The sequence below is a fragment of the Thermobia domestica genome, chromosome 2 (genome assembly GCF_964235325.1).
Source record: "Thermobia domestica chromosome 2, izTheDome1.hap1.1, whole genome shotgun sequence".
NCBI classification, from domain to species: domain Eukaryota; kingdom Metazoa; phylum Arthropoda; class Insecta; order Zygentoma; family Lepismatidae; genus Thermobia; species Thermobia domestica.
This window is the reverse complement of record NC_137455.1, coordinates 8,963,212-8,977,655: the sequence shown is the minus strand read 5'-3', so window position 1 is coordinate 8,977,655 and position 14,444 is coordinate 8,963,212. Positions and strand designations below refer to the sequence as shown.

General features: G+C 35.8%; 1 protein-coding gene across 2 annotated transcripts in view; it reads right to left on the bottom strand.

Annotated features, from left to right (window-relative positions):
* LOC145670018 (ethanolaminephosphotransferase 1-like) overlaps positions 1-10,841 on the bottom strand; it is a 131,431-nt gene extending 120,590 nt beyond the window's left edge. For both annotated transcript variants that reach the window (XM_081738363.1, XM_081738369.1), the window contains exon 1: positions 10,493-10,841. In XM_081738363.1, coding sequence (XP_081594489.1) covers positions 10,493-10,546 — 54 coding nt within the window. In that variant the 5' untranslated portion in view covers positions 10,547-10,841. The remainder of the gene's footprint in view (positions 1-10,492) is intronic.
* Positions 10,842-14,444: the final 3,603 nt, after the last annotated feature.

Sequence of the window (14,444 nt, the reverse complement as noted above, 5' to 3'; positions counted from 1 at the left end):
AATCCAGTCCTACTTGATGTATCACGCGACGGGGTTCTCGCCATTTCCAAGATGGTGATCGATTGTGCCATATATCTCAAAGATTTCTCCCTCAACTACTATCACTTTAAAAAAAAAAAAAAAAAAATCTGAACGGTTTGGATTTTATTTGGGTGTTTCCACACTTTTGGGCGACTCTGTATATATACAGAACTGGTTGTTAAAAATTTAAAATAACACCACTGCTTATGTCTGAAAAAAGCAAGTCCTGTTCGTTGCTTCTGAAAAACGGTAGGTCACTTTCTGAAAGGAAAAGTATGGAACTACACCGAGATTTATAGTCTTCACTTATTAACTCTTAACACACCAAGCGGGGTCCCTCCCAGAGGGTGATATTTGGGGATACTGCTGCAACTATAAGAACCAATTTATTCCCGATTTTTATATGTGCCTTGCATTGTTTCGGGATATCTGCTACATAATTAGATCAATGATAGGTTCGTTAAAAAGGCGCAAAAAAAAAAGTTGAGAAATTAAAATAATACTTGAAGTCCCTAGAAGACCCCAGCTTGGTAAACAACGTTGACGATTTAGGCTTGGTACGTTAAGGGTTAATATTACTGCTTTGCCTCTGTAGCAAGCCTTGCTCGCTGGTCTAGTGAGTATTGGGTTCGATTCCCAGTGGGAGAGAAAAAAATTAATTTTATAATCATTCACTTTCATTAATCACCCTTTTTCTTTGGCCTAAAGGGTATTATTATGTAACATTAAATAATTAAAAAAAAAAAAAAACGCAGCAATGACGTGGACTTCTTGGAATGGGAACAAGACAAGTAAAGCAATTTTTCACGTGCACTAATGAAAGAGCAATTGAGATGGGAGAAGTATTTGACGAACTGATCACGTGTTTTGTGTGAAGAATATTGTTTTTTTCATTGTACAAGCTTTCCTTTTAGTATACGTAAATTAGATCTGTCATAGTGTCAGATGAAGCCAAAGTGCATAGGTGGAGAAACTGTTAATAATTGTTACAATAAACATAGTTTTGCTCAGCGAGTACTTTAAATCTTTTTTTTTTTTTCTCTTTCTTTTCATGTGGCTTTCAGTGATCATTTACGTTTTTATCTTTCAAGTTTCATAACCAGCCCAGACAACATGGCAAGTTCATCAGAAGTGCACTGAAACCCTAAAAGGAGAATGGCTAATAAATATTTTAACACGCCCTTACACTACTTTTCTTCCTAGTTCATCAATATTTACTGTCCACCGGCACAAGAATTTCAAGTTTATTTATATATATATATATATATATATATATATATATATATATATATATATATATAAAGAGAGTTTCTCAATCAGGACGACCAATTGCCCCGCTACCCCACATCTGTCTTGCAATACTAAATAAGGAATTTCACGTGTCAATTTTCTAAACTAAATGTGCAGCTTGATTCTCAGACCGACCCTTCAAATATTTCATGACACTAAATCCTTACCAAAAAAAAAATACCCACGTTTAAGCACAACAGAAATGAACTGAGATCTTCTATTTCTAATTCTCTGGAGATATAATTATAAAGACATAATTATGAGGCTAGACATAATTATGAGGCTAGCCCAGGTATCGAACTCAAGTTTCTAGCTTACTGTTCCAATGCGCTACTCTAACTGATATGAGAGCTTCTCCGTGGCTGAGCGGTTAGCGTACACGCCTTTGGCGTAGGAGACCCGGGTTCGATTCCCGGCGGGGGCCGCGGGGGCTCAGTGGTAGAGCGTTCACCTCTGGTGCTTGGGGTCCCGGGTTCGATCCCAGCCCCTGCCAAGTGAACCTTCTGGTGGACAAACACCGTGTGCGTGGGTTTTCTCGGGGTTCTCCCGTTTCCTCCCACTTTCTTCATTCCACCATTTCATTCATTACTCATCATCACCGTCTCCTTTAGCCTAACCGGCATAACCGTGGGACGTAAAACTCAAAGATTTCATTTCATTTCATTCGATTCCCGGCGGAAGCTCATGTGGTTTGGATTCCACGTTAATCAGTAGGTCCACGTCTCATATAGTCTCGCTGCTGAAAGGGACGCTAAACTAAAATCAACTCAACTCTAACTGATATGATGACTCGTTGGGACAGTTGTCACGAGCATAGACACAAACTGGAGGGCTGGATTCGATTCTCGTCCCAGTAGCGACATTGAGACTGGGATCGAACCAAGTACCCTCTGCATCAGAAGTAAGCGCTCTGAGTCACCATACTTCCTTTTAATTTGAGGTGTAATCTCGCTAATCAACAAAAATGGAATGATTGTTAAAATATATCCAAAGCCCAAGTGCATAGGTGGAATTGAATTATGACGTGGACTCATGAACTACAAACTATCATAAGCCGAATTGTTTAAATTTACTTCAAGTGATTACTCAGAATGTAACAGGATTTCAGATATCACACCACGCGACGATCAATTTCCTTATCTACGACAGCTCATTGATGTAAGGCATTTATCTTCTATTTTTTTTTTTTTTTTTTTTTTTTTTTTATTTATCGCTTCAGGAAGCCACTTACACGAAATTATATAAAGTAATGTAAACGTCACTGATATTTTTAATTGGTACCTCTTTTAAAAAAAAACTTGGCATGGTAAAAAAAAATGTTGTGAAAGGATTAAATCGAAGATATTGAGAATGAATCTCCAAAACGAGTGTTTGTTCGGTAGAACAAACGAACGAAATTTCAATATACCGAGGTAAGGAATCGGTTTGACAATATACTTGCACTCCACCCACTCAAAAACGTTTCTATATCCTGATTTAATGAAGAACTTTTAATTTTCTTTCAACAACTTTAAAACGTCTCCCGCAATTCCAACTACGTCTTATTTACATTCTGATTATATAAATTTTTTTACAACTGAAAAATGTTTTGATCATATTCCATTTAGGTTAACTTTGAAGCTAATTTCAAAAGAATGTCCACCATAACACTGTAAGGAAATTCTGATTAACCCTAAAAAAAAAGATCGAAGTTAGTACGGAAGAACGGTTTCTTAGTAACAGAGCATTCTAGAGACGACATAGGTCAATGAAAACTTGACCCATGACCCATAGACCCACTATGACCCACCATAATCTATTCTCACCTACCACTCAGCAAAACCCACCGTCATCAACTCTGACCCATGATCCACGCCCTCTTCTCCACTGACTAAAGAGTTTACACTTGTAATAAAACAAGGTTATGAAATTATCACTCATCGGAGTTTGAATTTCTACGGTCAATCGCTCAAGCACCGCTTTGTTAGATACCGGTGGATCTTACCTTTACGATATAAATTTTTTAAAGTATTTGTTATGGGCCATATTACGATGAATTTCAATTTAATTATCATATATAATTATTTCCGTGTTGAATTACAGATACTTTTCAGTAGAAAATAGGATGAAATTTGAAAGTCTCAAATCAAGGTAAAGTAGACCAACATAAAGTGGAAAAAATAGTGTAAAATTCTACTGTCTCTCGAAATCCAAGTACTACGTCCTATTGCCTTTTTACAATTACAAATATTAATATCCAAAAGTGCCTGAAGTTCTTTTTTAACTTACATATACTCATCTCAGGTAAGTAAATACAAACAAATGAAAAAGAAAGAAAAACGGAGGCCTTGAAAGTAAAACAGGGATAAATTCACCAGTGTTCAGAAGTTGCTGTCTACAATGCACTGAGCAGAGTGGGTCGGTAGGTCGCGTCTTAATGATCTACGACCCACTGACCCATTCCATCTTTGGAAGGAACTGGGAAGAAACAAAAGAACCTCGAGAAAACATATGCGCACGGTGTTTGTTCACCACAGACCTATTTGGCGGAAGCTGGCATCGAACCAGAAACCACACATATACCATGCTCCACGGCGGCCCCAAAACACGAATACTGTAGAAGTGGCTTGAATATTACAGAAACTGGCCCACTGTTCATTTAGAAACGAACTGTCGAAAACACTGACGTGAAGATTTCTTATTTCAATTAAAAGTTTATAAACCAAATTTGATACCTTCAACTGCAGCTAATTCTCGTATCGGATAGTTGGTGAATATAAAATCACAAAACTGAATATTGAAATAATTGCTCCCTTTTTCTCTTTAGGAGAAAAACTCTAAACTCGTATTCTTGTTTTTAAGTGAGTGTATATTTCTGATCAGAGTATTTACTTATTTATTAAAATTAATAGAAGTAGTAAGAGTTTCAATAACTTAACGTTATCTTCATCAGTTGTTAACTGGCAGAAATATCTTCATAACATTACTTTATTACTGTTGTATAATTTTATTTGTTTCATTTTATAACTTTAAATTTTTAATATGTAACAATCTCGTATTGTTATAATTTAACTGTTTAATTTTAAACTTTTAGTATAACTTTTTTATATCATTATTACTTTCACTTTTATCTTTAATTATTATTAACAAATTATTCCAAATATCAGTTAATTTTGAAGTCCCTCTCAATTCAATGTTCTACCATATAGTTTTATTTTCATTGCACTCTTAATAATTTTTCATATCCGTGATTTTTATTCTTTCATTCGTTGTAACAATCTATCCCACAATTCATGTATTTGAAGTCCATTTGTCCAGTCCATTAATCTTTCTCTTCTTTCTCTCTTAATCCTTCGCGCTTCTTTCCATTTTCTTATTATTGTTTTATTCTCTTTTTCTAAATCTTGTACCCTTCCCAATCTATATCATGTTTCTTGTCTTGTCTATGTCTTGTCTTGTTTCTTTGACACGTTTGTATATAGCGTTATTCATTCTTTTAAGTCTTGTTTTATTCCTTCTGTAAAGCTTTTTCCCTGTTTCTCCAATGTATATCATATTAACAATTTCTACACTTCACTTCATACACTACTCTTTCATCTCTCCATCCTTCTTTTCTGTAATATGTTCACACCACCTTTTCTTAAAGTTTTTAAACTGACAAGTTTTGCCGATAGATGTCACTACAATCTTCGGGTAAGTCTTTACTTTGACTCCAACTGTGACTTTAATCGGTTCTTATAGGTTCAGTTACTTCCTGGAACTGTTTGTGCGTGAATCACTTGTTAGAATGTTGTGTGCCTTTGGTGACGTCTTAGTTCATATTTTTCCCACTAGGTGTCTGTGTAGTCATATGGTAGTTGGTTAGTAGTCACATGTTCTGTGTGCATGTATGTGTATGCTGCTGTTTGTGGCATGGGAGAAGCGCGTAATTGAATTGGTTGAATTGAGTTAGAGAAAACCTATCATAGTTGTGGTCTAAAGTGAAGATATTTTCGACGTATTGTAAAAGTGGACGTTTATTGGTTTCTTGTTTGTAATAATAGCAAGTGTGCTCGGTTTAATAAAACGACGTGTGTGCGAAAAGGAACATTTTTCAGTAATGTTGAGTATTGTGCATGTGTTCTTGGTATCTTATTTTTTCGTGTGTGGAATCAGCAGTTATGAGTTCATTATTTATGAGTGTTCTGCTATGGCGAAATGGTGAGTGTTTTCTTTTTTTAATTCATATTATTTTTATTCTTGATTTGTTTTCCATTTGAGTATTAGGCAAAGTATTTGGTTTGCTGCTGCTTGTCCTATTGTCTTGTTGAGATGTAATTTTTTTTTTTTGTCATGCACTGATTTATGATTAGAGACGAGTGTTTTTTTTTTAATTTTTCCCTAATTATCTTAGCTTTATAGCAGTGGTATGATTATTTATTATTATTTTGGATGTTTTTATGGTACTTGAGCGGGGGGTTTGGGGGGCGGTAGCCCCCCATTTAGATCTCAAAATTCATAGTCACCGCTTCACCTGAATTGATGTTTAGTAACATTGTGGCCCTTGTACTTATAGTATAATTCTTAACATCGTATAGTAACATTGTGGCCCTTGTACTTATAGTATAATTCTTAACATCGTACATTACTTTCACTGTGTTAGTAATTGTAATCGATTCATGTGATCCGGTTCCGGGAGCAGTTTAGGAATGATTCATGAATCGGTTGAAGTCACAGTTGGAGTCAAAGTAAAAATTTGCCTTTTCTTAAAGTTTTTAAACTGACAAGTTTTGCCGATAGATGTCACTACAATCTTCGTATATATATATTACCTTTCCCGAAAATTCACGATTTTTCTTACATTTTTTAACCTAGAGATTACAAATTTTTCGAGAAGGAACTTCATAACCTATCGAAGACAACAATCCATGCCGATTTTTTATTTAGAGTTTTCTTCATTGTTGAAAGGGATATCCAAACCTTTAACAATATAACTCTGAATTATGAAGAAGATTCAAAATTAGAAATCGGGACGGATTGTTGCATTCGATAACTTATGAAGTTTCTTCTCCAAAAATTTGAAGTCTCTACGCTGAAATTTGTAAGAGAAATTGTAAATTTTTGTGAAACGTAAAAAAACACATGAGAGAGATACGAAGACTGTAGTGACATCTATTAGGAAAACTTGTCCCTTTACACCAACCTTAATAAGATCACTATCTCTGTCTTTCCTCCAATACTCTATTCCGTACCATTTACTCTTCTCTTCCTTTTCCTATTTTCTCCTTGCTTTTCTTCTTCCCCCTTCTATTCTGCTTTTCTTTATTATCTTCTTGTACCGTATTAATTATTTAAGCAATAGTTCCAGAGTCACGGTGATGAACTTACATGAGAGTTTATATATTAAATGTCATACCGCAAATTTTGAAGCGAATCCTTACTCTCTCCATTTTATAAATTAGAGTATCACAGGAAATGCCCCCTTTATCCGACTTTAAATGCGAAATTTTTCGAAAACTCTGAAGGAATTGTTTATCTATTTTTAATGACAGGTTTATATATCGAGTTTCACCTTTTTAACTTCGGGGATTCGTGAAATACTCTATTCTTGGTAAGGAAGTTGAATCCCATCCGTTAGGATAAGTGCTTTAAAAAAAAAAAAAAAAACTTATACCTTGCCTCCGTGACAACAGAATTTTTTATTTTTCAAATCTCACGTTTCTAGCTATTTCACGTTCTTGATGAAAGACGCTTACTGCAACAAAGAGATTAAGTCAAGAAGCATTTAATAGAAGATCAATCGTAACTAGCAGATTTAATATTAAACTAAGGAAGAAGTTGGTCAAGTGCTATACCTGGAGCATTGGACAGTATGATTCAAAGACTTGGACATTACGGAAGTTAGAGAAGAAATATTTAGAGAATTTCGAAATGTGGTGTTCGGGGAAGATGGAGAAGACAAAACTAACAGGGAGAGAGTAACAAACGAAGATGTTTTAAAACGGATAGGAGAGAACGCTTTTAGTCAGCATCCTTTGTACAATCCGCGGCAAAAAACCTGCAACATCATAATGTAAGTTTATTGTGAAACTACGCCTAACAGCACAGGGAATGAACATAATGTCTAAGTGGAACGAATCACGCCAGGATAAACCTCGGCCTCCTCCTGTGCACACTTATTTTAGAGCAAAAGACTTCGTGATTTCACAATAAACTTATATGCTCATGTTGCAGGTTTTTTGCCGCGGATTGTACAAAGGCCAATTGGATTGGACACATCGTGCGGAGAAACTGTCTTCTTCATACCGTCATAGAAGGAAAGGGAGGGGAGGAAGAACACAACTGATGGAAGATTTGAAAAATAGAAGAAAATATTGGGAGTTAAAAGAGGAAACTGAAGATGGAAGAAATGTCCAGGCTCAAATCTTCTATTTAAAAAAAAAAAAAAAAAAAAAAAAAAAACTAGACCCACGACCTGCCGAAAGACAGAATACTTAATAATAGCTATAGCAGTGTGGTCTGGGTGTTGATAAGTCAAGATCAAAATTGCTTGCTTTGTGCAATATCTTGAACTGAGAAAGTACTGGCAAACCTGAAGAACACTCTTAAGATATACCGTTACACTTCGACAACCTAATTCCAGACAATTTAAAAAAGATCAGCTTTCATCACTATTTCGAATACATTTTCTGAAAAAAAACCTCCCAATTGCTATCATTGCTGATTTTCGATTACTCTTCAAGGCATGTATGGCAGTGAACTGTCTCGTAATCGCTGGTAAACGTGGCAGCCTAAGGGAGCGGCCCAGAAAACGTATTAACGTGAGCAAGTGTTTCCTATGGAGGGAAGTACGATTATATTGAAGTAATTTCTACTTTATTACCTGAGGTCCGCACCCCTGCGGTTAAGAGGTGAGGTACTCTTAACTTTTCTTTTCTCTTTTAATTAAGATGTGATTGAAAATTTCCCATATCTTTGAGGTGAAAATTGAAAATGAAATGAAATCTTTGAGTTTTACGTCCCACGCTTATGCCGGTCAGGCTAAAGGAGACGGTGATTATGAGAAATGAATGAAATGGTGGAATGAAAAAAGTGGGAGGAAACGGGAGAACCCCGAGAAAACGCACGCACGCGGTTTGTCCACCACAAAGTTCACTTGGCGGGGGGAGGTGAAAATTGAGAATAGGTATACCAGTAGATACATTACTTATACCCTGCATTTTTGATAAAATCGACTCGCATTAAACTGAAAAGTCTTCTTTTATGAGCACTATTGCATTTCTTGATACCTTTAGGACTGAATAATATTTGCGTTTTCTGTACAAAATTCGATTCAAACTGCAAACGCTGCTATCCACCTTCACTGGGTTGTACGTGTGGATTCGTTTCGTGATCCAGAGAAAACTGAAGAATCCTGAACGTGTGATATTGAGAAAAAAAAGCTAGTAGCACTGGGTTAAGGCGCTGAAGATTGTAAGGCGAGCACCACGGAAAAATTTAATTAAAACGCGGGCACGTGCAGATTTACTTTCGGCACATCACTCGAAATAATGCTTGAAAACACACAAGTCTTTCACTAATTTCCTTCTTATTGTCTCCTAAATGACTTGTGCTCAGTGACATGAAAATACTTCACTTGGCAGATAAAATTCAGGAGGCCATCAACAGTAATTGACCAAAAGTCACAACTGTTTCAAGATTTTCGTATAAATACGGCGTCGAGATGTATGGCATAAAAACTACAGTGCATAAAACAGGAACTAACCTGTATTAGGTGGCCACTAAAACGTACGAATGCTATGTAAGCGAGTTAGGGCAGGGCGAAGCTGCGGGGGTGGCATGCGGTAACGAAGTGGGTCTCTCCCCCAATCTTGCACATAGAAGATTTTCAGCGTTACTTAATACACAAAATATAGCCGAGCAAGCGGCAGCGAGAGAAGGAAGTTAGAAACCCCACAGAGCTCCTTGTTATCTACCTTTATCACAATTAACCGACAAAAACAAGTACTCGGTTATGGAGCCACGTAACGAGTTGCGGAAGATATTAAATGCCATCCGCAAAGTGATGCTTCTAAACGGAGCAGGCGCATCAGTGACGGTGGGTTAACGCATAACGAGGGTAGTGAAAGCAAGTCGGTTTTGGCAATGATACAAGTTCCAATAGCACTTGCCATGATTTCATACAGGTTACACTCGCAGGAATGCACTGCAGTGGAAAATAGGCAGCTTTCATATGCACTCACTTATTTTACCCGTCATAATGTACTTGTAATGATTTTTATAGTAGTAACTCTACAGGTGTACTACCTTGTATTTCATTCTACACCCTGCAGAATTTGTCCTTTATAAATATATCTTTTCATGTAAAGTAGTGAATTTTACCTGTAAATCCAAAATGTGCTATGCCATACGTAAAACAGTACCTACCGGTACTCTATTTTACCCTACTTTGGGTTTTTCTATATTTGCCTTTCTATCAATAGTAAACTTGACACTTTGAACACTTGAAAAGACTGATAACAGCTGAACATAAAGAAGTAGGACACCTTCATGCTTGACAGCAATTATTTTCTTATGGAAGATGAGATTTTTGGTGTAAACTTTACAATACACCAGCTAAGCATCGATAAGTAGGATCGCTTTGAACAGATATTGTAGATCAGGGCAGGGTTAGCCTAGGGTTATATAAGTTTGGACCCATTATATTAAAATTCTTCTCATCTGAATAAGGATTCAACTGAAATGCGCATTGTAAAGTTCACCTGAATTTTGATTTTTGATATTCTTCGCTACCGGTAATACTTACTGTACATATACGTGGAATGCATAAATTATAAGTTATCCAAGAAACCTGATACATCTTATCTTGATTGTTACCGTCCACTTTACAATAAAAGTGTATCAATTTAAATGTGATTTGACTTTACGAGAATAAATGCGAATAAAAACAGAGAAACAATAATGTTAACACAAACGAAGGTCAAAAATAAACAATCGCCTAGTATGAACGAGTTGTCGAGTTTTTTCACCTCGAATTCTGCCGCGTCAAAAATAAGTGTAAGGGTTACAAATTGCTTTGCACTGCAAATAAATATCGTGTCTGCACAGAAATGACTCACACTCTACTTTCCTGGTAAATCTAACAAACGAAACTGGACCGGATTTCAAACGCAATAAATTTTGTGTAGATATTTCTATTAACTTAGAAATTATAAGAACATACCTTATAATGTTCAAATCCCGCCAGATGTTCCTCTGATAAATAGTTCATATCCATTTTGCGAGATATACTAGAAAATAACTTGTCACAAAAAGCTAGAAGCACGTCCTCTAAAATAATAATACAAGCGGAAGTCCTATTATCTTCATCTTAAGCCATACATTTATAGTTTTAAAACGTTAACATTGCCTCATCCACTCAAAAATTCCTGATTTCTTGATATATAATACTATATACAAAACTAGTACTACACATCACATTACTCCCATCCTTCTTAGTCAACGCTAATCACGAACAGCGGTAGAGAAACCATAAATGATCTGCGCGAGCACACTCCACAGTTATACTGTATGAAAGTAATCTGTGCGCGAGCGCGAGTAAAAGAAGATCGAATACTTCGACCAGTTTCGACTATTTTAGCAGTTAATTACTAACGAATTGCATGTAGTGATGTTAATTTGAAGGAAAATTCCCACGGAATAAGATTATTTATTCAAAAAGTTTCCATCTCACGGAGGCTTTCTTCGTTCTTTCTCTCTCTCTCTCTCTCTCTTACAAAGCTGAACGTACAATTCTATACTTATATGCAGTGGCACACGTAAGAGATGGGTTCAAGTTTTAAACCCTCCCTTGAACAAGATATCGAAAATAAACATTTAAGTCCATATCAGTGACCAGGGTCCGAGGTATCGGGGGTGAAGGCGAATTTGCTCCTCAATCACATTTTGATCCCCCAAACTAACTGGACCATATCTGCCGGCCCGTGCCGGGAATGCTTCCGACCAAACCATAATTAATGATAGAAAGTTTGAGTAGCCTATACTGTCAAACTCCACTGATTCTTGTCCTTTCATGTAATTTTGGTTTGTTAGCTATATTCCGAAATGAAAGTTGTAAGGTAACTCATTCACTTCTGATTACTCCTATTTTTATACTTACAACTATCAGAATATTCACATTCTTTCTCCCTATTTTAACCGACCTCTGGTCTAATTTTACTAAACATATAGTTCTCACTTGTAATAGTATCCTCCAGTGGCGGCTAATGTTAGTGTTGCAGCGTTGCGCAACGACCAAAGTATTTCAAGAAAAAAATATTATTATCAATAGTAGTAAAGAACAGAGAAAATACTTTTTAATACTTGCATATATACACTTTAAATAACATATTTTTTACTTCTGTAACTGTCCGTTCCGTTAATCCATTTTAAAAAGCGAAAAATAATCCGTCACAGAGTCTCTAATTTACATTGTGTTGCAGCGAGCATGCAACGACCAGATTCCTTCAGCGCGGGAATTGGAGCAAATGTTAAGTCTCCTTTCCCCTATCTCAGAAGTTAAAGGGACTGGTCGTTGCAGTGCTTCTGCAACACAGCACGATTTCCAGTGAACGAGAAGGTTTTTCACGTTAAATAAGATTTCTGAATTTTCTTTCACTAGCAATTAACAAATGGAATTTGTTTTTATGCATTCATATTTTTCAATTACGGGACCATACTGAAGCAAATCAATATAATGGCAATTAAAAAAGGTGATTGCAAAATTACAAAATAAGAAAGAAAGTATCTAGTAGAGGAGAAAACAAATGAAAGTAGACCCCAGTGGCGGCTAATGTTAGTGTTGCAGTGTTGCGCAACGACCAAAGTATTTCAAGAAAAAAATATTATCATCAATAGTAGTAAAGAACAGAAAAATACTTTTTAATACTTGCATATATACACTTTAAATAACATATTTTTTACTTCTGTAACTGTCCGTTCCGTTAATCCGTTTTAAAAAGCGAAAAATAATCCGTCACAGAGTCTCTAATTTATATTGTGTTGCAGCGAGCATACAACGACCAGATTCCTTCAGCGCGGCAATTGGAGCAAATGTTAAGTCTCCTTTCCCCTATCTCAGAAGTTAAAGGGACTGGTCGTTGCAGTGCTTCTGCAACACAGCACGATTTCCAGTGAACGAGAATGTTTTTCACGCTAAATAAGATTTCTGAATTTTCTTTCACTAGCAATTAACAAATGGAATTTGTTTTTATGCATTCATATTTTTCAATTACGGGACCATACTGAAGCAAATCAATATAATGACAATTTAAAAAAGTGATTGCAAAATTACAAAATAAGAAAGAAAATATTTAGTAGAGGAGAAAACAAATGAAAGTAGACCCACATTTACAAGTTAATTCTTAGCTTATATTGATAATGAAGGCTTCTTCTACAGTAATTTGTGAATCAAATATTAATAAGTCAGTATGTAGAATCGCCCCCCCCCCCTCTGTGGATAGTATTTTAGTATAAACATATTTCTTTTATAAAATAAGTATATTTTATACTCTTGGTAATTTCCACATAAAACTGTATGATGGGGAATGCCACATTGAATTTAGGACTAGTTAGCAATGCTCAGGGGCGTAGCCACGAGGGGGTCCACCGGATTCTTCGAAACTTGACTAACATTTGTAGACTTTCTTAATAAACTATACTTTTCTTAACACAGAAACGATTGGTGTAGGCTAAATATTTTATTTTACGCCTCATCATGTACTCTTCTTTTCTTATAAAAATAATCGTTCTATCATTTCTTCCAGAAATATAGGTGACAGTAAGTAACAATTACTTATCGTCTTTTCGGGTGTAGTATGAGACAGGTTCCATATTATGTAGACGTACTGAACCTCCCTCAAATACTTTGGACTCCTCCCAGTTAACATTTCTGGGTGTAGAACTGGCAGTGCTGTTTGTTTTGATGTTCTTTGATTTTTTTGGCTTCTGTTACATGCTGATCCTTCATCTGGCGGCTTTCGAGGTTTCCTTTCCAGATAATATTACATTGGTAGGCATTGTTTCGCCTCATGTGGAAGTATATTGTGTTCATTGTACATTGCGTAACAAGCAAGACGGATGATTTGGAATGTAGTTTTTCTTTTACGCACATGTGTGTGTGTTGATGTATGAATATGTGATATTCGGAATTCTTATACCAGTACCTATTTTGTGTCAGCTGTTTTGGTTTTTAATTATTAGGTTTAATTTTATTGTGTGTGCTTTAATTCTGTAAATAACCTACAAATTCTGAATGAATTGTATACCATGGCTTCTGTAAATAACCTACAAAAAACATTTACCAGCTTTCAACTGAGGAAAAATTTGCAATTAAGACTTAGACAAAACAAGCAAAGGGCAATTCAGGAGAGTGTTCGAAAAAAAATCCAGTTTAAATTAGGATATCTTATGCAGTAGTGTTGTTTGCACCAGATACATTTCCTCAATTTATTTTAAATTTTCCTGGATAAACTGTGAATAAAGTGTGATCAATGTACATTTTTTTATAACACTAATCTGTACTACGAACTCTCGTCAGTCAACGCTGAAGAGGAATTCGGATCACTGTCAAAGACTGAGTTTGCTAGAATGAATCGTTCGCAATAATCTAGAAAAAATATTTAGTAAATCTACAAAGCTTTGAAATTAATATTAACAGTACCCTATGGCGTCAGCAAAAGACGAAAAGTTTTTTTCCACATGAGAAAGAATTGACACTTTCAAGGAATTGAATGTCCCAAGAAAGGTTATCACCATTGGTTATGCTTTCCATCGAAAAAGACCTGACAATAAGAATACCAGAGTTCAACCAGCATGTATTAGACAGATTTGCTCCAATCAAAGAGAGGAGAATGAACTTACTAATTAATTAAGGTGATTAATCGGATAAAATGTTCTGCATGTTTTATTTTTTAAAAACAGAATTTTATTTAATTTAACATGTCACATAGCATTTGCATCTAAAGTTATGCTGATTAGTCAATGAGTCAACTTTATATCTTCTGTCTCTTATCGCTCGTACTGCAGCACCCGAAACCACAATCCACCGGCCGCCACTGGTATCCTCATAGCGTTCAGTTCGTCATCGTACATGAATTTGGATGGCAACGTAAATGAATATATGCAAAGTTCTTAAT